Here is a 26,969-nt window from a genome sequence, read left to right as displayed (position 1 = left end):
CTTCAGTAACCCATGCTTGGCGAAAGAGGCAACTAATATGATCGGGTGGTCAGGCTCGCTGGCTTGGTTGACACATGTCATCGGTTCCCAATTGCGCAGATCTAGCTCATGCTGTTGATCACTGGACTGTCTGGTCCAGAACGCCGCCATATAGCTGGAATATTGCTGCTAGCGGCGTAAAACTAAACTCACTCACTCCATACGGACTAGAAAGCTGGACAGAGGTATTCGAGACCCTGCTGGAGAAGTGTCCCCATCTATTACTTTTCGACATAGAGAAACAAATCCTAGAGCAATCGGGACACACATTCTACGTGCGATACCAGATCCATAGGCAGTTTCTCGAACAGCATTTACTGTGCTTTCGCCGATTCGTAGAGGACGCCATCAAAAATGTAGATTTTGTTTACCTATATCCATCAAACCAATTTTGACCTTGCGCAGACAAACTGCGAATCGTTCTCGCCTTCATCACATCCACTCACGCAGATTCCGTTAGTTTTGTCACAGACTCTGTCGGTCTTGCAGTGACCACATTCTGACGTACAACCGCTGCCGTACCTCCCGTCTTCACACACTGAAATAACGAGTATGGCATCACAAGTCTCATTTACGTGTGTCTGTTTGTGTTAGAGGAAACGTCGTATACATTGAAGTTGTAGCTAATGTCCATGCAAAGACAGAACTGTGAATAACAACCCGTTAGAAAGACGTAACAAGCATTGCAACGTGTGGAATAATAACGTCTCATATTATAATAATCCGGACGTTCGCTCCAATACAATTTGTGCTTGGAAAACAGACAAGATCTAAGTGTGGTCACACAAAGCCATGGAGATGTGGATGCATGCATGGAACTACGAATTACATTTCAGAGCTGGTTGACTTTCTGCAACGCATTTCCTACTCCCCTTTTCAAGGCTTCTTTCCATGCTTTCTTGTTACCGTAAATAATTTCTTTCTCGTACTTATTAACTGAATCATTCGAAATCTGAGTGCATCTTTGTTTTGCGCGGTATGCGCTTTTTAATTTGGGGGCGGAAGACCGGCTTCCCTTGAGAGATGGGGTAGGAACACGGACAGGACACATAGACGGCTCGGCGCCGAAGCTCAAAGGCAAAAGGCATCACGGATTTATAACCTGCATGTTTGCACAGGGAAAATAAACTTCCTGCAAATAAACTCGTGAAATAATTCTTTTGGTTTTTTCCACGTAAATGAATTGTGCGATGTTATACACAAAACAGTGTTTTACTCATTTGATCACGTATGAAAATGTGCATTTGATAGGTGATGAACATGATAGAAGAGATGAATATGATAGTACATGCTGACTGATACCAACATCATATATTGCAAGTATGAATACTCTGGATGAGACATTAATATGAAACAAATCAACCGTTTACTGTTATGACACGTGTTATCCATCCACCCTGCTGTACATCCGTTGAGGCATGTTCTCGTTGACTTGTTACATACATCTTTATTCAGACAGTTTCCATATTTGGACATGCAGTCATTACCGTAGTAACCATCTGGACATGCTGTGAAAAGAAGTACGCTTCAAATGAAAGGACACAAGTTTTACCTGAAACAATGGGTATAATAATATACATAACTAGAATATAAATAGGAAACCTTGTGACATACATATGTACTAGTCTTCAAATCTCTGATGTAAATACACAGTACTCATCTCGTCCTGCTAGAAAGTGTTTTCATTGCAATTGTGCGTTTAAGGTATCAACAGAGTATATTGTGTACAAGTAAAGAGAAGGTTTACCGTGAAACGATCACGAAGAGGCTACGTCACAGTTGTCATATCCAGTTGTTATTTAAGGATATGTTAAGTCTTTTCATATAATTGTATCTGCTTTGATATGAGAACACAGTCCAAGATGTAAATCACAAGGCAAGGCAAAATACCAACCTGATTCAGGGCACAAGCAAACCTTCCTCATTACTTTTCCCCGCACCAACCAAAAACGCTACAGAAATGAAGTCAATAACGAAACCGTATGGTGACAAATACTAAATAATGTTACCAGAATGGAATATATGCAATGGAATATATTCCGTTTAATGTTCATGAGATCATTAATGTATATGTATACTACACAGGAGCAACTTACCCTGATAACATGTGTCATTAATCCACCCTGCTGCACATCCTCCAGGACATGTTCCATTTGTCTTGATGCAAACATTACCATCCTCACAGTTGCCACACTGGAAGCCACAGTTCTTACCATAGTAGCCACTCGGACATGCTGTGAACAAATTGTTTGCTCATGGTGTCAATGATATTTGAAAGGACGTAGATCAATATGTGGCTTAATTATCTTCTATATTGCCATGGTGACCAAACGGAATTAAAAATATTAATTTAAAAAATCACACAGGATGTGGCCCACAATTATATGTCTAAAAGGTAAGAAATATACAAACAAACACTGTCGTTAGCTCAATAGCGTACCCATGTGGGGATTCGAACATGACGAGTCAACGCTTTAACCATTAGGCTACCCATCCGCCCCTTTCATAGAGACACTTCATATTGGTGTCACAGACTATTTTTCATTTATCGAAGTTTGAATTATACATGATGTAATTGGCACAACGCAACCAACATGCATTGTTTAACAAGACTCAATGTCTATATTACATTTGCATAACTTGCACTCTCCCTTTATCTCGGCCAATATTGTAACAGCTCATGCTTTGATGTCTTCATAACACATACGTTCTCATTCTACGAAATTGCAAAGTGATTCCATTGATTCTTGTCAAAAACAAATTCAAGTGAGTGAGTGAGTTAATATTTATCGTCACATCGGCAATATTTCAGCCATATCGTGACGAGAACATTTTAGGATTATATTAAAGATGAATAACGTTAGAAATTTAAAAACCTGTTGACGAAGAACAGTAACACTACTAGTGTATCACAGATATCCATTTAAAACTAGCAATTAAATCTAAAATATTGGAACTATAAATTACAATACAATATAAAAACAGGCTGTAGATTGCTAACGACTGAAGGTAGATCACCACACTAGGGACCATGGGGACTTACAATACATTTGCTTCCTGCATGGACCCTAGCTGGATTTACGCCATCCCTTCAGCTGTCAGCAAGTTTAGACAATTTAGCCATAAGTTAAAATAACCCATATTCTACGCTTAAAAATAATGGTATGTTTAAATTTACTTTGAATATTTCGGGTCTTACGTACCCTCTCAGGAGTAGAATAAGTTTACAATACTTCAACCCCCTGTGAGGATACAGCCACTAACAATTTCAGCTGCTCAACTAAACTACCAATTTTAAAATATTTATCTATTTACAATTCATTCAACAAATCTAATTCTTTTAAAAATGCAATAACTAAATGAGAACTGACATGACTAAAAAGATCTTTCATCGTTCGTGATTTGAAATAGTTATCCCTTGTGATGGAATGTTCAATACAGTCAAGCAGGACATACTTGACCGTGATTCTTTCATCACAAGGGATGCAAAACGGAGGATCCTCACCTTTTAACAGGTATTCATGAGTATATCTAGTATGGCCAATACGACATCGTCGTATGATGACCTCTTCAAATCTGGACTGACAACCCAAGTAGGTATAACCAGCATAAGGTTTTATTGCATGTAATTTATTAAGTCCCACTTCTCCTGCATCAGATCGCGGATATAACATCTGATGACTGCTTTATAATCAGAGTGTGGAATAAAAAGTGGTGTCACAGATTTGTTGAGTGCTGACTTGGCAGCAAGATCGGCCATTGTATCCCAGAAATGCCAACATGGCTGGGTAACCAACAAAAGACGATGTCGTACTGGCAAATAGCAAGCTCATTATATAATTCAATAATTTCTATTGAAAGTGGATGTTTACAAGAAAGATTTAAATAGCCTGAAGGCAGGAAAGAGAGTCAGAAAAGATTATAAATTGTTTATGTTTAGGGTGTCTTTGAATATATTCAAGCGCTGTAAATATGGCGTTTGCTTCTGCTGTAAAAACAGAGCTGTTATCCGGTATTTTAGAAGATATTGTTCTGGATCCAATGACAGTGGCACAAGCCACCGCGCCACCATCCTTGGACCCATCTGTACATAAGGCTCTATATGCATTATATTTACTTTTTAGTAGATTATATTCTTGTTTATATTGTAGTTCATTCGTTTCGGATCTTTTAAACGTTGTCAGTGTTAGGTAAACTTGTGGCCTCACTAATTGCCAAGGAGGAGAAGAAAGAAGTCGGGAAGGGGTTATATTTTCCAGCTTAATGCCAGCAGCGGAAAGGAAAGGTTTGACTCTTAGTCCTAGAGATGGAACTAGAGAAGACTTTTTATTGTACAGATCCTGATAAAGAGGATTGAAAACACAGTCAAATGCAGGATTAGACTCATTAGAATAGAGTTTTGTTATATACTGTAAGGGTAATTTTATACGACGTTGGTTAAGTGATAGCTCATCTGCCTCAACATAGAGACTGTCAACAGGGGAAGTTCTAAAAGACCCAAGACAAAGTCTTAGGCCTTGGTGGTGAATAGAATCTAATAGTTTTAGGTTGCTGTTGCAGGCTCCACCATATACGATGGAGCCATAATCAAGTTTGGAGCGGACTAGTGATCTATATAGGTGTAGGAGGGTAGTATGATCCCCTCCCCACTTTGAATTAGAAACTACTTTCAATAAATCCAGTGCCTTCAGGCATTTATTTTTAAGGGATTTAATATGCGGCAGAAAAGTTAAATGGGAGTCGAAAATTAGACCCAAGAACTTGGCCTCTTTTACAACTTTGATTGGAGTGCCATTTAAATTTAGTTCTGGGTCCTTATGTGGCTTATATTTTCTACAGAAGTGTATACAATTAGTTTTCGACTTAGAAAATTTAAAGCCGTTCTCAAGACACCATTTTTTATTTTGTTTAAACATAATTGCAGCTGCCGTTCAAGAGTATGCATCTTTTTACCACGACAAGAAATATTAAAATCATCCACAAACAGCGACCCATCGACTGAATCATTTAAAACCTTGGCCAAACTATTTATCTTTATACTAAAAAGTATGACGGACAAAATGCTGCCTTGTGGGACACCCTGATCCTGATTGTAATGATCAGACAGGGTTGAACCCACGCGGACTTGAAATTGCCTGTCAGTTAAAAACTTGGATATGAATTGAGGCAAACGACCTCGCAATCCAAAATTGTGTAAATCTCTTAAAATCCCATGTTTCCAAGTAGTGTCATATGCTTCTTCTAAATCGAAAAAAATCGACACTGCATGTCGCTTTTGAATAATGGCATTTTTAAAAAGATTCTAAACGCACTAAATGATCGATAGTACTTCTGTTTTTACGGAAACCACATTGAATATCCGTTATAAGGTTATTGGTTTCCAAGTACCAAACAAGTCGATTATTTATCATGCGTTCCATGGTCTTGCAAACACAGCTAGTTAGTGAAATCGGTCGATAATTCGAAGGATCAGTATGGTCACGTCCAGGTTTAGGGATGGGAACAATAATAGCATCGCGCCATGAAGAAGGAAATTTTCCAGATGTCCAAATAACATCAAAAATGTTTAAGAGGGTCTCTAAGCATGATTCCGGTAAGTGCTTCAGAAGCTGATAATGTATGTTATCAGCCCCTGTAGCAGTATCGTGAGCCTGGTCAAGAGCAGTATGAAGCTCATGAATAGAAAATAGTTCATTGTAATCTTCCCCATTATCTGAATCGAAATTAATAGTTTTCTTCTCCTGTTGTTTTTTATAATTTTGGAATTGAGGTAGATAATTCGATGAGGAAGAGTGTTTGGCCAAAGTTTCTCCAAGTTTATTTGCAATATCAGATTTACTAGTTAATAATTCGTCTCCGTCTTTAAGATGCTTAATGCTAGATTGAGAACCCTTACCTTTTATTTTCTGGATCATATTCCATACCTTTGAGATCGGCGTTCGCGAATTTATTTTTGATACATAATTTCGCCAGGACTGACGTTTACTTTGCTTGAAGGTACGCCGTGCCTTAGCATTTAAAATTTTAAATTTATTCAAATTATGGACCATAGGATGGCGACGGAAATAATTCTCAGCTTTCTTCCGTGCCTTCCTAGCCTGTTTGCACTCATTGTTGAACCATGGTTTTCGTATGTGTGGAATTGCAGAGGATTTGGGGATACACTCATCAGCAATGTTGATTAGTTCATCAGAGAAATCCTTTATAGGATCAGGACTTTCTATAAAAAGTTCAGGTTTAAGTCTGCTACAACACAGAGCTTCATACAAAGGCCAGTTAGCCTTTTTAAAGTTCCATCTTGAAGATGGGGTAATATCAGATGGGTTCACAGGTGTTAGAATTGTAGGAAAATAAGGCTCACTTCCACAGAGGTCATCGTGAACTGACCATTCAAATTCATTCAGTAGGTTTGAATCCGTGATTGATAAATCAAGCGCTGAATAAGTTCCAGTGCCAGGATGTAAATAGGTGTTGGAACCGTCATTGTATATGCATAAATCATTATCTGAACAGAACTCTTCTAACAGTTTACCTTTAGCATTAGTAGTTGTACCACCCCAAAGTGGGTTGTGACCATTTAAGTCCCCCATAATAATACAGGGTTTTGGCAGTTGGTTATATAGAGTTTGAAGATCAGTCTTCTGAATGACTGAAGATGGTGAGATATACAAAGAGCATAATGTAAATGCAACGTGTAAAGTGAGTCGCACTGCAACTGCTTGAAGATTAGAAGTAAGTGTAATAGGGCTATGGATAACATTCTGTTTGACTAGGATTGAAGAACCTCCAGTGGCCCTGTCACCCGGAGGTGAGAAATAATGATAAACATTGAAATGACGTAGGTCAAAAGGATCTGCCTGCTTTAAATAAGTCTCCTGCAAACAGAATGCTGACGGCATACAATCCTGGACTAATAACAGTAATTCATTATAATTATGCCTTAGTCCTCTGCAATTCCACTGTACAATATTATTGGAATAAACTATCTTTTCGGCGGATTTATTGGGGATCTACCCCGCACTTTTTGGAGGGCGACAAGCTGTGTGCCCTATATTGGACGTTTTCGGACACGTCCATGTCCTCAAGTGATCCATATTTGTTGTAAAGGTTAATTTTATTTTCAGACCCTTTTGGGGCTCTGCCACTTTGTTTTTTTTAATAATCAGGCTTAGGTTTATTCTTGCCTTTAGTAATTTGATGGACATTAGATAGCGATTGAGACTTTGTGGTTGACTGAGAGGATGCGTCAGGATCAGGAACTTGCTCTGATTGAGTTTGAGACATGCCAGAAAGTGGCTCCGCTGTTTGAGTCGATATTGCACTTGAAAAATCTGAGGAGAATCGGTTTTCACCCAAGTCAAACTTGTTTGGCAGCTTGAAGATGATTTAGGTATTTTAGGAGTTGCCTCAGATGGTGTCCTGGTTTTTGAAGCATATGTCTCTTGTTGGTCGCATCTTTGTACAAGTTGTTTCGCTTCGGCAAAACTAATATTTTGAGTAAATTTGATCCTGTTTATTTCCATCTGTCTCCAAATCGGACACTCTTTAGAGAAAGAGGGATGGTCTCCTGAACAATTGGTGCATTTTTTGTAAGTACTGTCACAATCTTCCGGTGTGTGTGTTTTCTCACCACAGTGAGCACACACAACAGACAATGTGCAGGTATTGACACCATGACCATACTTCTGGCACTTGAAGCATCTCAGTGGATTTGGTATGTATGTATCCACTTTGATGTGACAGTAACCAGCCTTTATTGACTTTGGAGCAGTCGGAGTGGAGAAAGAGAACAGATACGTATTGGTTAGATGGGTTTCATTATTTTTCCGGGTTGTGAAGCGTTTAACATATATAACACATTGTTCTTTCATCTCGGAGACAATATCTATTTCCAGCATGTCAGTAAAAAGTCTATCCCGGTCTCTTACTATGCCCTTGCTGGTGTTAAGCGTTCGGTGGGCAGAGACTGATACGGGAAGGCCGACAATGAGTCAGTTGACAGGAGGTTGGTAGCCTGTTGTTTTCTACTACATTCAAGTGCACCTGTCCGCAAACGTTTAATGTTTTTAACATCTCCTGCAATGCCTTGTATGCCTTTTGATACAGCAAAAGGGTTCAGCTTTAAAGGTGTTTTGTCAACGGTCTCAATCACAATGAAACGTGGCCAGTAGTCAATGGATGTGGGCAGTCTTTGGTCGTTAACATCAGGATCAGTGTCAAGTGGACGTTTCTTTTTTGTAATGGGGGTTTCGTAAGCCATAGTTATTGTTGAATGGTTCATCATCCGAGCTCCCCACCCTCCACGGAGTATCACAAGGACAATGCTAAAACAGGCGGGTTTCCAGCCTGCAGCACCAAGGATACCCGGATGATATACTCAAGCAGAATAATACAAAAGTAACTATTCCACCTGATTGGCCCATGAGCCACCGCCTTCTGCGCATACGACTCTAGGCAAAAACATGAAAGTGTGTATTTGAAATTCTAAAGTTCTAAAAATTCGCCAAGACTTAAAAATAGTATATTACAATTTTCAAAATTTTGTGCAACATTACATAATGTAATGCTCAGGGCTTGGCGTGACCAGCCGATTGGTTGAACCGGGCCCATTCAACCACCCGTCTAGGTGAAGTTAGGGCCAAAGTGGTGTGTTGGGCAATAGGAACACTGTTCCTGGTTCCTATTCCCTCAACCACCAGAATCCCTTCCTCCACCGACACAGGGGCGCAACCCACGGCAAACAGGTTGGTGGACCAAATATACCCCCGGGTCCACAACGGGGGTTGAAGAGCGCTTAGCATTACCCAGCACCCACCACGAGGAGGTGGCTCTTCACGGGTGCTCTCTTCTTTGATTGCACTACATACGTAAATTGCGTTTGTATGTGTTTATGACGGTTACCATCGGTTGTGCAGGATACATGTACAGTCAACCTTTCATGAAACCTTGGGAACATCAATGTATGATTCATAATCGCATTATATTGCCGGTACTGCTTTTAGAAATTATTTCCATTTAGGAAGCAAAAGGTTTTCTCATGCCTAGAATTCTTGCAATATGCATGAAAGCCCACATTTGCACTTTGGAGAAGCAATATGTACTCACGTTGAAGACATTTGTCAGTTTGCCACCCTGGTTCACAACCTCCAGGGCAGATGCCTGTAGTCTTGTCGCAGTAGGCAGCATTGAGTTGCCACACTTGAAGGTGCAATCTCCATAGTAACCATCTGTTCACGATGTAAGTGAGGTAGAATAACTTCGTAGTGATAAGTTTCAAATAATCTGATGCAATTTAAATATAAGGCATTTTTTAATAGAAAGTTCCCCCCGAAAGATAATGGCAATATTTAATACCACACACCAAGATACATATTGGAGTAGTGCATATCTGAAAAAAACAAGGGGGAGGTTATGCTTTACATTATTCCAACTTGGTAGATAGCAATTTATAAATCTTCAACACAATCCCATTGCGTTTTATTGAGTCTGAATAGCTTAGAACCTGTACCTGTTTGGCAGTCTGGTCCCATGTATCCTGGAGCACATCCACGCAGACACTGTCCAGTGATCTTGTCACATACTTCTGTGTTTTGTGTACAGTGACACTGTTTGTCACAGTCCTCACCAAACCATCCATCACTACAAACTGAAAACGAACATGATAGCAATAACATGAATACATAACAAACATGGAAAAATACTGACCCCCATCAGAATCACATAAAAAGTCATATTTCGTGATTAATGATGTTCACAATTAAAAAAAGATTACATTCCTTCAGAACTATAAAATATATGGCAATAAGTTCAAACGGGAAAGAAATCTGACATTAATAAAGTATATCTTATATATCGACTGTTTCATTACGAGGTCATACTTATGACCATGCTGTCTATAATTTCATTTACACTAAGACCTTCCAGCTTTATGCGAATCCTATTTCCACAATAAAGACACAATGGTATAAGTCATGTGCAATGTAACGCACTATCCCTCGAGAGACTTGTTTCACAGATACGGCTGTGTGGTTATTGCGTATAGATAGCCAGCCTATCAGTACTGTCTTAATCCTCATGGTTCCTGGACGTCACCTGGCTTTGTGGACTGTGATGATTTCAAAAAATATACATTGTACAGAAAAGTGGTACCGTTCGAACTTTTACACACAGTGTGGGCAAACTGTGCATCATTCATCTCGAGTCGATTGTCCTTCCAACATCGAATCTGAAAGGTTGGCACTGTCTAGAGATAGGAGAACGTGCCAGTATACTAAATTTGACAAATTAACTAAATCGTAAATTCGATGAATCAGAAAGGGCAAGTGAAGTCAAGTCAATGCTTTTTATCGGAAATCCAGATGTCCCATAATTCGTATCATTGTAAAAGATGATATGCATATCACAATTAAGTCAAAATACACCTTCAGTGATATTTGACGATGTATTTAATTTACATCTAAACATCAAATGTGTTCTCATATAACTTTGTCTATAAAATCACTGATAAAATATGCAAGCAGAAACGCTGGACTGAATTTTAAGCCATATTGCAAAGCATTATAAAATACATGCTTTTCGGCTGTTTTGTGCCTATTGCATCACGTATAATTCGAACTTCGATAAATGCCCTAATGCATGAATTCCTCTCCCCTGTGAAATGAAAAATGGTCTACGACACCAATACCAAGTGTTAACAAACGGCGTGCTCGTAAAACAATATTTGTTGGATATGAAAACAACACAAAGTTCAGATTTTACTTTAGTATTACTTTCCTATTGGCCAAATCATAACATCCATTGACTAAATATTGTTGTGATACTTAAAGTGAGAGTATGGTAGCAAGAATTAGGCAAATATGAATTAATGTATTTCAGAGAATTGGTACATTCAACAAAAGTTATCAGATGCACGCCATGACTGACTCTTAAAGGTAACGGTACTTTCCCTAATTTCTGACTATTGCCTTTGGTTACAACAAAAAATACAACACACAAATTTACATGTCACATGTTTGCAAATGCGATCCCTGAATCAACGAATGTCTTCTTCCTAATATTCCGCGTACACGTGTCGGTGAACCCACCAAATTGTGAAAGTCGCTTACGGATAGTGATGTCATACGTATGTCAGCGTTCTTACATATACTTGGTACGCTAGTTTTGGTGAATGAAAATACAAAAGATCAATCAATCCTGCTCTTTATAGTTCCAACCTTTTTGTGCATCTTTCGCATATTTTTCAAACTTTTCACACGATAACTTTCACCTTGGATATCTTTTGCATTGGGCCAATACAGAACGTCATTTGGTAAAGTTGTCAAATGTAACATGTTATGTTTGGAAATACTCTTAGGTACAGATTCGCCTAAGGAGAGTTAGGCGTCTGACTTTGTGTGCTGGTGATTAGGTGCCTCACGCTGAGGGTGTGGGTTCGAATCCCGGATGGGACTCAACCCTACAAAATTACTAGAATACAGCAGGCAAATCTAAAGCATATGACACCAATTACGTTATCATCTAAGAGGGCTAAATCTGTCTCATTATGGTATAACATTTCATTTGTGCAGATCGATGTTCATTATGTTCATCTGGATTGTCTGGTCCAGATTCGATTATTCACAGATCACTGCAATACAGCTGGAATGTAACGTCATACAACATATAAAGAAACTATTGAGGTCTCTATTTATGTCACAAACATGATTGTATATTTTCAAACACTGGTATCAACTAGTTCTAAAATTCGCGCACTTCCCATTACAGGCGGTCATCGTCTGATATAAGTGAATTACTGTTCAATTCAACGTTAAAATATGTCGCTCTCACACTCATAGGGGTATGTTAACCTACCAAATATCTGCACCTCGGATAGAGCGAGAAAATCGTTTGCCTGTATGGTGAGGTTGTTTCCTGTCAGTGCTATAACAGGCGGATAGGTGTTCGTTGACCACTGGAAGCAAAGCTGACAACCAACATATATCTCCATGCCCTTGTTTCTTTCCAGGTCTGCATTTCAAGGTGAAAAAGTTGATTTCAAATATCAAATATTACATTTGAGCACCATATCGATTCGCGCCATGTGACAAGGCACATTAAAAAATGTGTTTACAAGTAAAAATTCATAATAAAGTTACTGAGATATTGATGATCGTGATGACCCCGATGTACCTATACTGATATTCCTTATGTACCTGTTATTAAGCAGTACACGAAACACACTAATAATACATATTATTTTTAGTTAAGGATTTTCTGTGCCATTATACAGGACATTTTCCTTAATGAAAACCGTACGAATTTGTATTGTGACACCCATACTGACAGTTCTGACGTAGATACAGCTTGACGTGTTGTATCTTGTCTGTGTTTGAGTTCAGGTGCACAGTCCATGTTTGGACTCCCCCTGATGTATGTGCACATGTCAGTGGTTTACTTTAGAAGTTGTTGGTAGCTCTGCCATCCACGCCGTACCTGGCCTCGAAACTGTGTGCTGTATTCCCTGTCTCGTCACTGGATTCACTGTATGTACTGCTCTGTGTGGCAGTTCTTCCTAAGGCAATATTTTCTGAAAAATTTGAAACCATGCACATCATACACACACAACAATGGTCGAAATAACGGCAGAAGGTATATTGTGTTAAAAAAAACAGTAACTGAATAGAAGAGTACAATATTTCGTAGCATGTATTTGATTCATCAAAGCTGGAAATCTTCCATAATTAACACACATGGATTAAGGGTTACAGATATCAAGTGAACATTCAAATTAGAATACAGGCACCACTAAATATGATCTGACATGAATTGAAACTGATTATGAAATGGAGCGTACATAGTCAGGAGTCCTTCTAATACGAACTTCATCGCACAATACATTCATGTTTCCCGTTATCTTCGACGCCCGAAAAGAAACTATAACAAGCACGATGCTCAATTTCTATTTAGATTTGCAATCACTGTTAAAACACTGTCGTTGTTCTTTCAATAGCCTTTTCCAAGGTGTTAAATAAACCAGGAAGCTGGTAAATAACCTTATCCTTGTGAACCGAATTTTACATAGGGCCTCCAAAACCAGCATTACTCTTAGACATTATATTATTTGAGGTACGTTTTATACTTTTACTTGACACATCCTGCTGGGGAAACATGTAAGGAGCTGAAGCATTGCAAGTACCTTGGTCTACCTTTGGTTGCTCGTAGTCTTTAGCATAGTTTTAATATATACCAAATAATGAGAAATTGTTTCCATTTTGGATTGGTATTATTAGACATAAACTTTGATACTTGGTTTACTGCCATATGGCTTCGGCGTTTTTATATACGCCAACCTGTGACACTTGGAATAATGTTTTACTGTTTCGCGTCTGTCTGAGGGTAATATAAGATACATTGCCATGCTTGTGATTATTTGATGTGTTTATATATCTGGGAACAATGCAACAGTACTTTACGATATGGCTGAATTACTGCCGATGTTGACTTAAAATCTTAATTCACTCACTCATAAAAGGAAGTTGGGAAATACTGCAGACACAACGAGCAGATTGATTGTTAATGTGATTGAAATTACTTAGTTCAACCGGAATGAGGTCGATCGTCGATCGTGGATAAACCACGAGGGAAATGTCATTAATCACGTCTCTGACAGTAGGAACCGAACCATCCTTCCTGACATCTGTCTGGATCACCGACCTGGCTACAGGGAGTAGATGGATACACGGCACAGACAGTAGTGGGGTTAAAGTTACACTCAGCATCTGAAGAGATAATATACAAAGAAATTGATGTCATGTTCTTGACAATTCAGGGATATCTACTTATACAGATGAAAACCCCAGAAAAAAATGTATTAAAGGTACATTTATTCACAAAAAACTCAATATGTTTCAACTGACCACTCCTGACATTGATATTATGTCTAAGATAAAGGGATATCAAGGGTCCGATGCAACTGGTATATCCAGGATGCCATGTGCTATAGGAAATGTAGTGACAGAAGCATAGTTGACTCTAATTGTAAATAGGTGAAAACCCGAGAAACCAATGTATCACACGTATTCTCAAAACCTCAATGCTTCATCTGTCTGTTTTGGCAAATCTTACTTGATATTACGTATGTCTAAGCTAAACATGCACGATGTTAAGTGTCAGATGGCCTTGGTATATCCAGGATGTCGTGAACAATAGGAGATATAGTGCCTGATGCATAGTTTATAATAATGCTAACATACCAATAATCCCTATAAAACTTCCTACCAGTGAGAGTCCAAGTGATGGAGAAACATAACACTGTGGTCAAAAACCACGCCAATGCGTCTTTTGTTTGTTCCCTGGGGATGGAACCTGCAGTCACATTTCAGAATATGAAAAGCTTTCTTACATAATCATTCGGGGCATGCTTTTCCTTCCAGTCTGAACTGGGACGACTTGTGTGATCATCTTACAAACAATTACTAACTTGCACGTCAACACTTGAAAGACTCGTATTCACCTCTCCGACCAATCAAACATGTAGCCTTACACAGTCAAACACCGTTGTGTCGAACTCGTCGGGACTGAGGGACAAGTTCGACTTATCCGAGTGTTCGACACATCTGTCATCCTAGAAATGACCAAGTACCAACACGACCTTCGTTTATCTACTGCAGGCTATACATACGAACAATACATCTTTGCGATACATCAGTCAAATTTAGTTTCTGAACGTACACCTGCGATAAAATCCTGTGAGCTGAATTTTACCAATAAAGCCAATGTTCACCAAGCCATTTGACCCGACCTCGTTTCTTGATCTCACCGAAACAATTTCGCAACAAAATATCAACGTGCATGCAGGTATTCTATGATAAACCTCTGTTGACTTGAGTTCATTGTATGTATGGGACGTGAAAAACAGTTACTGTATATTATACATTTATAGCTGTCTTAGATGAGTACACGCTAAACTCATGCCAGAACGTTTGATTACACATATATGATTATTTAAACAAAATATATAAGTACACATAACATCTGAGCAGTTTCATTTGCATCTTTGCTTTCCTTGTGTTTGTTATGGACGCCTCTTAACTTTCATCTTTAATGTTATCACTTTGTTATGGACACGTGTTGTATTTGCAGCTTCCTGCAGTCGCCTTGCATCGACCCGAGTTCAGATACATTTAGGTGTATTCAGTATTGAGTGTTTTACTATTCCCCTGGGTATCGGACTGACAATGTATCCGAGGAGGGAGTGTTACCTGTTCCTTGTCAACTAGGGTGGTGAGTGAAAGGAAGTTCTATTGGATAGCGTCATGGGTGTGCAGTATCTTTAACCCTCGGGCTCAAACGATAGTGGAATTGACTCCTAGTGTTACGTCTACTTGAACACGTGGCTACATTGACGTGGGAAATAAGTGAAACACTAAACACTTAATGAAACTCGAAATACAAACAATGTCTTTCTGGGAATATGCACTAATTGTATAACAATCGACTGGCTCACAAGTAATCAGTATCAAGGCACAACCAATAGGGGCACCCGGTCATACCCGTGACGTGATGTTGCTTGACATGGCATATATGCTGTTTCGTTGATATTGAGCATTACACAGACAGGTACAAACCAGTGATTTCTCGACCCCAATGAATCTGATAACAATGCGTCATTACAGATGGGAGACTCTCTCGTCATTAGTTATCGACACACTGTTTTCATGTATATGTAATGACATATATCAAGTACCATGAACGAAACAGGTATCCACAAATACCTCTCCATATTAACACAACTCACCCTGAAATACACTCGGATGACCATGACACAGCCACCCTATTAAAATACAGTAACCCAAACGTCGGGCGGTAATAGATTAAGCTAAGACTAAGTACTGTCTTAGTACATCTTCCTTCGGAAATAACGGTGTCTATCTAAAATAATTATGATGAAACGATAATACTGGCATCAAGATTAAATGCAAATGTAGTGCAAAAACTCATTGACCCCACCACCCCCACCACCCCCACCACCCCCACCCCCACCCCCGTGTCCGCGTAGGAAAAATATACCGACGCACAACCAGGAAGTAAAAATTGTAGTTATAACTACAGGTAACACAGAAATGATTTAACAGCTCATTCAAGTTAATATCACATCCTGGTTTGCAGCTTATCTTGTACATGGTTACATGTTATCTATGAGGTGAAAATGAAGTAGGTAAGTCTGCCCTTTTGAACATCACATGTCCAAATACACATGCTGCGATATTCTCATGAATTTGAGATTATCTAGTGATACAGTATACGATTTGTCATATATCTGCCCCCTTCTATTAGTAAGTTTACATTTAGAGAACTAGTCACACGTCGTCCACACCAAGCAGCATAGGAATCTTTTGACATTTCGTTCAAGTTGATATTACATCCTGGTTTGCGGGATACCTTGTACACAGTTTAATGTTATCTTTGAGGTGACAATGACGTAGTTGTGCTCTTTTGAACTTGAGACCATGGTTATGCCCAAATACACATTCTGTGATATTCTCATGGGTTTGAGATTGTCTAGTGACTCACACAGCATGCGATTGGTCATATATGTGCCTCCCCAAGCTTGTTATTTTTCATAACAATGAGTTTGCGTTCTTAAGCAATTACGCACCGCACTCACGCACACTCCCCTTTCCATACCTCTCAGCAGCCGCTGACCACAGATCAAGATCACCAGGGTGGTAAACCTGTCCTCTTCTTAGCTTCACATGGACAGACTTAATCCAAATATGGTGACTAATTCGCTTATATCATGTAGTAAATTGCTGCATTTATCTTTACATTAGATAACAGGACTCGATAGCAAACAACTGGTGGTAGAGGTGGTGGCGTGTGGTCCTGAGCGTAGAGCTCACTAATCAGTTGAAATTAAGCAACGTTGGGCGCGGAGAGTACTTTGATGGGAGACTGTGTTTGGCCGCTTGACTCCTGAGGGTTTCTAGGACTTCAGTACAACGAAGTACAAGTGATAAATGTGATCTTCACCCAGCCGGGAAAATGGGTACCCAGTGGGATAAGTCATGTGACTATTAACCTTCTAGCGCCCCATAAGCAGCTTGGGTTATCAGATAGTGTGTCAGCGCTTTGAGCACGCTTTGGTGTGGAAAATCCATATTATTATTTACTGATTCATAATGTGTGACGTTCGCTTTGCTACTGCACCGTGTTTGTATTCGTAAGTTCCACATCAATGAGTTAAAAGCGAGGTACAATGAATGACAGTGCTGTATTCGACAGAAGAATCCTGTATGCATTAATGTTTACATCAAATAACATGGCTCGATACCGAACTCCTGATTTATTGCCGGGATCGCATAACTACTGTCACGTATTTGAATCAGTATGTTCCACGTCAATGTGGTGGAAGCAATGTACATATCTTCCGCTTGAATGTTTTCATCTCGCCTTGCCGGGCGAGAGAAACCCGTCCAGCTACCTTCGCTGTCGTATTGTGACATTTATTTACACCGAGACAGTATAACCATGAGGATGGCTTTGAGAAAGAAATTAACGAGTTCGAGTAAATGAGGTCTCAGGTAATAGAATAGAGACATATACTTTGACAGCTGTGGTGGGAGAATGTTGTTTTATTTGTTGTAGACTAACAAACAAATTAGTTTATGCGTAAATGACAAGGTGTAATTTCATTCTGATCATTATTGCAGTGCACGTTTGTATTCTGGTAGATACAGATTCAGTGATTGCGGTTTTTTTACGCCGCTTTTAGCAATATTCCAGCATTATCACGGTGGGGGACACGAGAAATGAGCTTCATATATTTTACCCTTTGCTGGGAATCAAACCCGGGTCTTCAGTTTGACGAGCGGCCGCTTTAACCATTAGGCTACCCCACCGACTCGATATGTTAACCAATTTTCAACGGTAACTGTTTTGCATGCCAGAGTTAGAGTGAATATGGTTTTAGCAATATTCCAGCTATATTACTGCGGCTTTCACCACAAATAGGTTTCATACAATTTTTCCTATGTGGGAATCGAACCAGTGTCTTCAGCGTTGACGAGCAGAGGCTATAACCACAAGCCCACCGCTCCATGCATGAGGAAATCTAACGTATGTAGCTTGTAATTGCTGTTCAGATCAAAATATTACAGAATATGTACACCTTTCAGCAACATGTACGGCTATGTTAAAGATGGTATCGACACTTTACGTGGCGACTACCAACATCCCTAACACCGCAGATGACCTACTAGCTGTAGATAAAACATGACTGAAACTGAAACATACACAATACATAACCGCTATCAAATTAAATTTATGTCAGATAGTAAATTCATGACAATGACAATAGTGATACAATGATAATGATAGATTATATGAGTTTGGAATTCAGCATCTATACTACGCATCTCCGTGCTCATAGTCAGTGACCAGCATGAAGTGTCATGGTAAATAACAGCATGGATGCATATATATTACAAAATGTAACACGTGCACTTAGAAATACATGTACATGATTTATATGAAACAATACCAAGGATCAGGAAAAAAAGTAATACAACAGGTGACAGATTACTTATCGTGATTTATTATTACGCAATGCATGTGACCTTGCTACTGTTTTGTTCCAACATAGCGCCTCTCGGAGGTAAGTATAATGAACATATACAAACATGTACATGCATGTCTAAACGTTGGGTATATATGGAACTGTTGGAGCGTCGTACTGGATATTAATGTTCTCGTATATATAATTTTAACACGATTTAGGGCTATTTAGGTGCTGGAACACTGTAAAGGTTACATGCTTTATGCAATTTTCAAACAAAATTTCATATCGAGGGAACACTACGAATTGACTTTACACCATGCTGGAAATCAGACATCTTCAGGGTGACAACCAGTCGCTTCAACCGCCAGAATTATTCATGTGAGAATGTTTATTGTTTACAAAAGGTCACACACTATAATGCATAATTATATATTGTATTTCAGTGAACATACTAAACGTAACATTTACAAATGTCAACCCTCATGTCGTAACACCAAGACTTAGCCTCACATGCCGAGTTGTATCTACTGGCCTCAAGCAAATGCTTAAACAGCAGCTAGTTATTCAAGAAGAAATATGTCAGATAATATCTACGAAATCTATTATATCCTGTATTCGAACGTGTGCTGACAACCCCACATTTGGTAGGTTTGGTTAAATGTGACGAGGTTACACATAAAGGAAAATGACAGACAGCGAGTCATAAGAATATTTGAATTCGGTGCCTCATACAGTAAGGTTGTATGTCAGTTCAGTGTCCGACACGTCGCTCTCACTGTAATAAAGAAGTTGCCCATCCATATAGTGTTATCTACCCTTGGTGCTCCTATTTCGAAATGCCTCTCGAACAGGCCGACCGACTATCTTGATGGCACAACTCAAAGTATGTGTCGCCAGAGATGGGGAATACACTAGCGGTAGACAATAAAACAGGGAAGAGGGGTCTTCACCAATTCCATGCAAGATGCATTGAGGTGACCTTGGGATCTTCAAAGTCGTCATGATCAGCGAAAGAATAACTGCTAAAGGAAGGACTCAAATGATTGGCTAAGTTGCCGTTTTTACAAAAGATGAATCACGTTATTATGCTGTTATTTACGTCAGAACATGTCTTGATGTTGTTCAGTTGTTAAGTAATTCGTGACCTCACTTGAGAAATTACCGTAACGTTTGTCCACACTCCGAACTATTAACGTAATAAAAGGCTACTCTATATAGACAGGACGCTTTATGCAACTATTCAAATGCGGCCCTGAGGGACTTCCACTGCGTTGAGAGAAGGAGTGGTATTGTCAATGTGTTCATATGTGCTCTCCACAACTGGATCCCTGGTCTTCTCGTCTAGAGATATGTAGTTATCTTCGGGTTTCTTTTGTGAGGCATCCAGTTGAATCTTCAGTCTGCAATATACAGAAATGTTTCATCTCTATGACTGTTATATGGACACGACAGAATGATTTTTCATTCTCTGAAATACATCTTATATATATATCCGATTTGTTAATTCGGCACAAAATGTAAGTCAATCCCTGTAGTTAATCATGATAACTACATAATACATTCTTCACCTTACCTTCTGATGTAAATGATGGCTGTCAGCAGAGCGACGAGAGACAACACGAGAAGTGTCCCAAGTGTTGCTGCAACTTGCACTACCTGGTTTGAGCATCCTGCTGCACAACCTAGTTTCAGAACATAAGTAAGTGGTTCATATAAGCTGCCTTGATGTCTTACCAAGTTACTATAATTGAGTATAAGAAGAGGAAACAAAGACTTCCTGCAGCATTTATCTTGATGTCAGTTGTCTGGATGACTGTGCAAACTTTGCACAAAGTCGACAGAAAACTTTATTTCCTGCTTTTAGTGTCCTACCTTGACACAGTGGCTTCATGAAGTTACCCTGACATCCTCCAGGACATTCGCCACTGGACCTATCACAGGCTAGGCCGTCTTTACACTGACCACATCGTGACATGCAGTCATCACCGTACATTCCGTCAACGCATTCTGGGGAGGAGACGAGATATTTTTTTCATCTAACCATCATGCAGTGATATAATCAGAAGGATGTCTTGTCAAAGCGACCAGGGGAAGGTTTCTCATGGAATGAGCAGTAAACCATAACTCTCATAACACTGAATGTGTATCCCACCTTTACAAAATGGTTCTTGAAACCCTGGCAGACATCCTTGATCACATGTTCCATTGATCTTGTTACAAGGCAGGTTTCCTGTACACTGACCACACTCAAACTGACAGTGGTGTCCATGACGACCATCACTGCAAGCTGTAAAAATATGATTCATTATCAACAAAAGACATCGCGTTTCAATTATATGAGAATACGTACAGATTAAGTACCAACCTTGTGAACAGAGATCTGGCCACCATCCTGGCTGACATTCTGCAGGACATTTCCCTGTCACCGTGTCACAGACATCAGTGTCCAGACAGTGACCACACGGAGACGTACAATTGCCACCATAACATGTCCTTCTGGGCATGCTGTAGACAGTAACATAAACATGAGCCTTAGTGATGCAGTTAAAATGTGTCAGTTGGTGAGCATGGGGGCATTACAATATCAAATGACAAGGACATATTGTCCATTACGATTGGCATGTGCTCAGGTTCCATGTATATGTAGATTGTTTTGATTATTGCCAGGACGTTCCTTTGGAGATAAACTATCAAGTCAAATCTTAACGAGAGGCATCCAAACTTTAGAGCTCTCCAATTCTTTCAACCCTGCTTGTACCGACTATTTATGCCTATTTTAATGTTTTTCCTACCCGGAGAAGCATTTAGACATCTAACTTTCACTATATATTATGCATACCTTAGGAACATTTGAAAACAACATTTCTATTTAAGTTTAGGCATATTACATATGAGTCCCCCATAGCTGCGTCACATTTATTATTATCTGAAAAAGGCCAATATATCACCCCTTTTGTTCACGTTTTCTCCCTGACGGCACCACAGACGAAATTTGGAATATGTTTGCTAATGTTCCCGCTGAATAGGCTGGAATATTGCCGAGTGCGACATTAAACTAAACTCACTCATCCCAGTTGAATAGTCACACATACAATATAAAGCTATCATCATCTTGTTACTGTATTAGATAACTGCAGTTGACTTACGCTGATTACCCATGCCTTTGAACCACCCTGATGAAAATCCTCCTGGACATGTTCCATTTGTCTTGGAGCAAACATCACTATTCACACAGCTGCCCCAATAGAATCTAACTTCAGTTGCCGGCGATCTATTGGCTGTTTTTTATAGTGTTTACTGTCCGTATAGTGTTATTAGTTTAATATTAATTGCTAGTTTTAAAATATAACTGTGATACTCTAGTTGTTTTACTGTCCCATGACGGCAGGTTTGCTATTCTACATTTATTCCTTATCAATGTCATATTGGTTCTCGTCACGATATGGCCGAAATATTGCCGTTGTGACGATAAAATAAGATTAACTCACTCGTTCTGATGACAAACAAGGACATTATTATTTTGTTGCAAGCGTTCGTCTCTGTACCATCATTTAGTTTCAGACATACATTAAACATCCCTTTATGTGTATTACTAACCGCAAGTTGCAGTCCACGTCGGTAGACAAACTAAAGCTGTAATAAATCAGTATGAACTTTTGGGCAGTGCCTGTAATAGGTTTGAAAACTTTTCTCAAGACTGAAGGGGAAAAGGGGTGACTTTCCAACAGTGAACTATGTGTCAGATTCACAGCATCTCGAGCGTTTAGTGTTTTTGTTTCAGACTTGAGGTTCAAAATGAAGCATACTCGACGATTTCAGTGATAGACTAATAGACAACGTTCTCTAAAGTAGTTGAAGCAAGGTTAGAGCAGTAAATGGCTCAATAAAGCCTTCAAAGGAATTAAAAATAGACACGAGGATGAAATGACTCTCAGTGACCAAAGTAATGTAAGACGCAATTTATGTTTTAACTTGTATATTTGTTTGAACTATTTTTGTATGTATTCGTTATGTTTCTATCGATATTGATATTACCATTTTCTTGATAGTGATTAATACACATATGCTTACTGTGAATACTGTGAGTGATGAAATGCTCTTGTTATTCGTTGCAAGACCAATGCAAGAATCACAGAGAGGGGGATTCGCATTTTAAACCATCACAGGATCGATAGTTATGGAGAAACTAAGTCTTTCGTTTATGACATTCGCATATGTCAGCATTTCAGCGAATGCAGTACGCATAATCAGTTATGTGTATTAGCCAATTAAAAACATGAATAGATAAATACATAAATACATAAAAATAAAATAAATACTTTGGGACTGTGCACAGAGCCGCACAATTGCGCCTTGAGCAAAGACCATGTACTCACGTTGAAGACAAGTGTCAGTGTGCCACCCTGCTGCACAACCTAAAGGACAGATGCCTGTAGACTTGTCACAAAAAGCAGCGTTGAAGCAGTTTCCACACTTGGAGGTGCAGTCTCCATAGTAACCACCCAGACACGCTGTACATGATGTAAAACAGTTAGTATGTAAAAGCTACATCAAATGTTTCAAATAGTATGAAGCAATTTAGATGTAGGCACGCCATTTTCAAACAGTAGCTTCATCGCCTGGAAGTAAAGGGCGATATTTAATACCGTTTAAAGATAAAGATGTCCTAAGCATCAGGATACATACTGGAACCTATTAAAACAGAAAAGTCATCATGCTTTACATTGCACCAACTTCATCATATAACAATTTTTATATTTTTTTTCAAAACAATGCTGTTGCTCTCGCTGCTTGAGTCTACAACGTTGCTATGAAGTTAATATGACTTTATTACAATTTTATGATTTATCAGTCTTGCTCAAAAGATATGTCATGCAGGGTACAACGTTCGAGGCGTCGTTTAAAACGTTTTATGATAGAGACACATATGGAAGACATTTCCAACGTTGATCAATGCCAAAACTAATGTCGATGCTGTTCAGTATTTCGATTGTACGACATACGGAAATTGCGTATGCAGTGTTGTGACGGGTATTAGCGATTGTGCAGGATACATTATCACCGATTCATAATCGCAGTATATAGCCGACATTGTACAACAGACTCTGTTTATAGAAATGATTTTTTTGTCGGTATGGAGGGGGCTTTCTCATACTTGTGATATAATTCTGGATATAAACCATGCAACTGCACTGTGAGCAAGCACGATGTACTCACGTTGAAGACAGGTGTCAGTTCGCCACCCTGCTGCACAACTTCCAGGACAGATGCCTGTTGTCTTGTCACAATAGTCAGCATTGAGGCAGTTTCCACACTTGGAGGTGCAGTCTCCATAGTAACCGTCTGAACACGCTGTAGGTGATGTAGAACAACTTTACTGATATTTTTAAATAAATCTGATGCAATTGAATATAGACATTTTCAAATGGAAGGTTCATCCCCAGAAAGTAATGCCAATGTTTAATGCCACGCTCCACGTATATGTTGTATGGGTACATGTCGAGTGAAAACAAAGGAGACATTAGGCTTAACAGTCATCCACTTCATATATAGAAAGTTTGCGTTTGATTGTGTTTCATTGACTCAGAATCTGCACCTGCTTGGCAGTCCGTCCCATGTGTATCCTGGAGCGCATCCACTCATACACTGTCAGTGATCTTGTCACATACTTCTGTGTTTAGTGAACAGTGACACTGTTTGTCACAGTCCTCGCCAAACCAGCCGTCACTACAAACTGAAAACGAACTTTAACAATAATGCATATAGAACAAACATGAATTATACTAAGCAGCAAAAGAAACGTCAGTTTGGAATTTTCCTTCACAGAAACGGATAACTGTAAACTCATTCATACATGTTTTGGTTATATATTTTTGACAAAGACATTCCGTCCTAAACTCAGGAATGGGACCCGGAAATGGTATCAAAACGCAACCTGATCTCGGAGATGGTACGTGTTCTCTATGTTTTCATGCAACTCATGCTGCATCGTGCTGTTCACAAGGACCAGCCCTATAAAATGCATCCCCAAACCTTGTTGAAGTATTCACATTGCAACGTCAGCAGAATGCCGCGACTCACGACAACTCAGACGAACCAGGAAGCTAGGAAGACTTGAAGCTGGCCAACGTTCGGACCATCTACAAGCTGCAGCAACGTTTCCAAGCCACCAACACCACAAAAGATCGCCCCCATACGGACAGACCAAAGGCTGACCACAAGACGACAAGACCGCCATGTTGTGCGACGGTATGTACAGAATCCCTTCATGCAGGCATCCGAAACAACCGCCAGACGGTGGGAAGACACGGGAGACCAATCAGTACTGATACGGTACGCCGACGTCTTAACATCGGGAGACCTCCATTGCCGTGAACCTTACCGTGGACCTATCCTCACCCTCGTCATCGGCGTGATCGTCTACAGTTTGCCCTACAATGCCAAAACTGGCGATACAGGCAATAGGAGCTGTTCTTTTTCACAGATGAGAGTCGGTACTGCGTATCAACTGCAGATGGCAGAAGAAGAATATGGGTCCCGATGGTGTTCCAGAACCTTGGCCCAGGGAGGAGGCGGCATCACAGCGATGCGGCTACATCGACCAAGTTCTCAGACCCACGTCATACCACATTTCGCACGTCACCGAAACAACATTTCCAGCATGATAACGCCCGGGCCCATACTGCCAGAGCTACACGGGACTTCCTACAGCAGAACGGTGTCAACATTAGTCCTGATTTAAACTCAAGTGAACATCTTTGGGATGAAATTCAGAAGAGACTGAATAATGTCATACCATATCGAACACAGACGATTTATTGCGCCAGGCCTTTTCAGAGTGTGGTTCCAGGAGCCAATGGCCTTATCAATCGAGTGGTGCACTCCATGCATAGACGCTGTGCTGCAGTTATAACCGCTCGTGGTCGTCACACTAGATACTGAAGTCAAGATTCTGAATGGACCGCAAACGTTCACGTAATGTTTTGGAATTGAGCTGAGTTATTCATTGATGTGTCAGTATATTGTACACAAAAAATGTTTTTGATCCGCTAATTATCTTCATTTATGATTTGATTACAGTGACTATCTAATTTTTAATTCGCACAGACGGTTTTTTTTGCTGCTTAATATATAACTGACAGCCTCAGAATGACATGAAATTATGTTTCATTATTAGTGATTATCAATATTGGTTTCGTATTGGCACTATACAACAGCCATTGTGCATTAAATGGCACATATATCTACATCATATATATTCTATGAATGTATTGTTCAAATCAAAGCTAAAATCACAATCTGTTGCTCACACGTTCATTGGTGTACGTTAACCTACCAAATATCTGTACCTCGCACAACGTGAGAAAACTGTTTGTCTGTATGGTGAGGTTGTTTCCTGCCAGTGCTTGTTGACATTTGACATCAGCTACAGCTGCGGATGGGTATTCCTTGACCACTGGAAGCACAGCTGTCCACCAACATATATCTTCATGCCATTGTTTCGGTCTTGGACTGCATTTCAAAGGGAAAATACGCGTTCTGTCAAACATCAAATATTTCACTTAAGCTCCAGATCAATTTGCACCATGTGCTGTTGGTGATCTACAGCCCATTTTTACATTGAATTGTTCTTTTTAATGCTATCCTTTTATGATAAAGATGCGAGTTTTAATGTAATATCTCTGATATAGGTTTTAAATCTCAGTTGTTTCAGCATTGATATGTAATCGTTTCATCTCGTCACGATAATGCTAAAATATTGCCCATGTACCGCTAACATTATCACACTCACACAAAACATACGCCAACGATTCATATTATAGCAAACATGATATTGTCCTTAATGAAAACACAAACGGTGTTATATAGTGAGACCCATACTCACAGTCCTGACGTAGATACAGCTTGATGTGATGTATCTTGTCTGTGTTTGAGTTGTTCAGATACACAGTCCATGTTTGGTCTCCACTGTTGGTATGTGTATACATGTCAGTGGTTTACTATTAAAGTCGGTGGTAGCTCTGCCATCCACGGCGTACCTGGCCTCGAAACGGTGTGTGTTATATTCCATGTCCGTCAGTGTATACACTGTATGTACTGCTCTGTGTGGCAGTTCTTCCCAAAGCAACATTTCCTGAAGAAAGAGAAACCATGTAAAACATAATACACATACGACAATAGTGGAAATAATGGCAGTAGGTTCATTGTGCGAAAACAGTTAATGCATAGAAGTGTACATTATTTCGCAGTATGTATTTGACTTATCAACGTTGGGCTTTAGAAATCCCCCATAATTAACAAACGTGGAATAAGGGTTACAGATATCAAATGGCATTTCAAAATAGAATACAAAGCACCACTGAATATGATATTACGTGATATTTTTTCTTTC

General features: G+C 39.5%; 3 protein-coding genes across 3 annotated transcripts; all 3 read right to left on the bottom strand.

Moving 5' to 3' along the window:
* Positions 1 to 472: 472 nt before the first annotated feature.
* Positions 473 to 13,774, bottom strand: LOC124274790. Its single transcript, XM_046710168.1, has 7 exons — positions 13,677 to 13,774; positions 12,362 to 12,604; positions 11,890 to 12,045; positions 9,548 to 9,685; positions 9,145 to 9,266; positions 2,136 to 2,273; positions 473 to 577 (listed from the first exon to the last, which is right to left on the bottom strand). The coding sequence occupies exons 3-7, from the start codon at positions 12,023 to 12,025 to the stop codon at positions 482 to 484; spliced, it is 630 nt and encodes a 209-aa protein (XP_046566124.1). The 5' UTR covers positions 12,026 to 12,045; positions 12,362 to 12,604; positions 13,677 to 13,774; the 3' UTR covers positions 473 to 481.
* Positions 13,775 to 18,324: 4,550 nt separating this feature from the next.
* On the bottom strand, positions 18,325 to 23,949 carry LOC124274792. Its single transcript, XM_046710169.1, has 5 exons — positions 23,795 to 23,949; positions 22,954 to 23,088; positions 20,450 to 20,584; positions 20,151 to 20,259; positions 18,325 to 19,977 (listed from the first exon to the last, which is right to left on the bottom strand). Exons 3-5 carry the CDS (start codon positions 20,568 to 20,570, stop codon positions 19,818 to 19,820), a joined length of 390 nt encoding a protein of 129 aa, XP_046566125.1. The 5' UTR covers positions 20,571 to 20,584; positions 22,954 to 23,088; positions 23,795 to 23,949; the 3' UTR covers positions 18,325 to 19,817.
* Positions 23,950 to 24,216: 267 nt separating this feature from the next.
* LOC124274787 lies at positions 24,217 to 26,540 on the bottom strand. Its single transcript, XM_046710165.1, has 3 exons — positions 26,463 to 26,540; positions 25,914 to 26,089; positions 24,217 to 24,311 (listed from the first exon to the last, which is right to left on the bottom strand). The coding sequence occupies exons 1-3, from the start codon at positions 26,531 to 26,533 to the stop codon at positions 24,217 to 24,219; spliced, it is 342 nt and encodes a 113-aa protein (XP_046566121.1). The 5' UTR covers positions 26,534 to 26,540.
* Between the last annotated feature and the right edge of the window lie 429 nt (positions 26,541 to 26,969).

This window comes from Haliotis rubra, unplaced genomic scaffold, assembly GCF_003918875.1.
Source record: "Haliotis rubra isolate DU_JTF1 unplaced genomic scaffold, ASM391887v1 Scf1941, whole genome shotgun sequence".
Classification (NCBI taxonomy): Eukaryota; Metazoa; Mollusca; class Gastropoda; order Lepetellida; family Haliotidae; genus Haliotis; species Haliotis rubra.
This window is presented reverse-complemented; position numbering and strand designations above follow the sequence as displayed.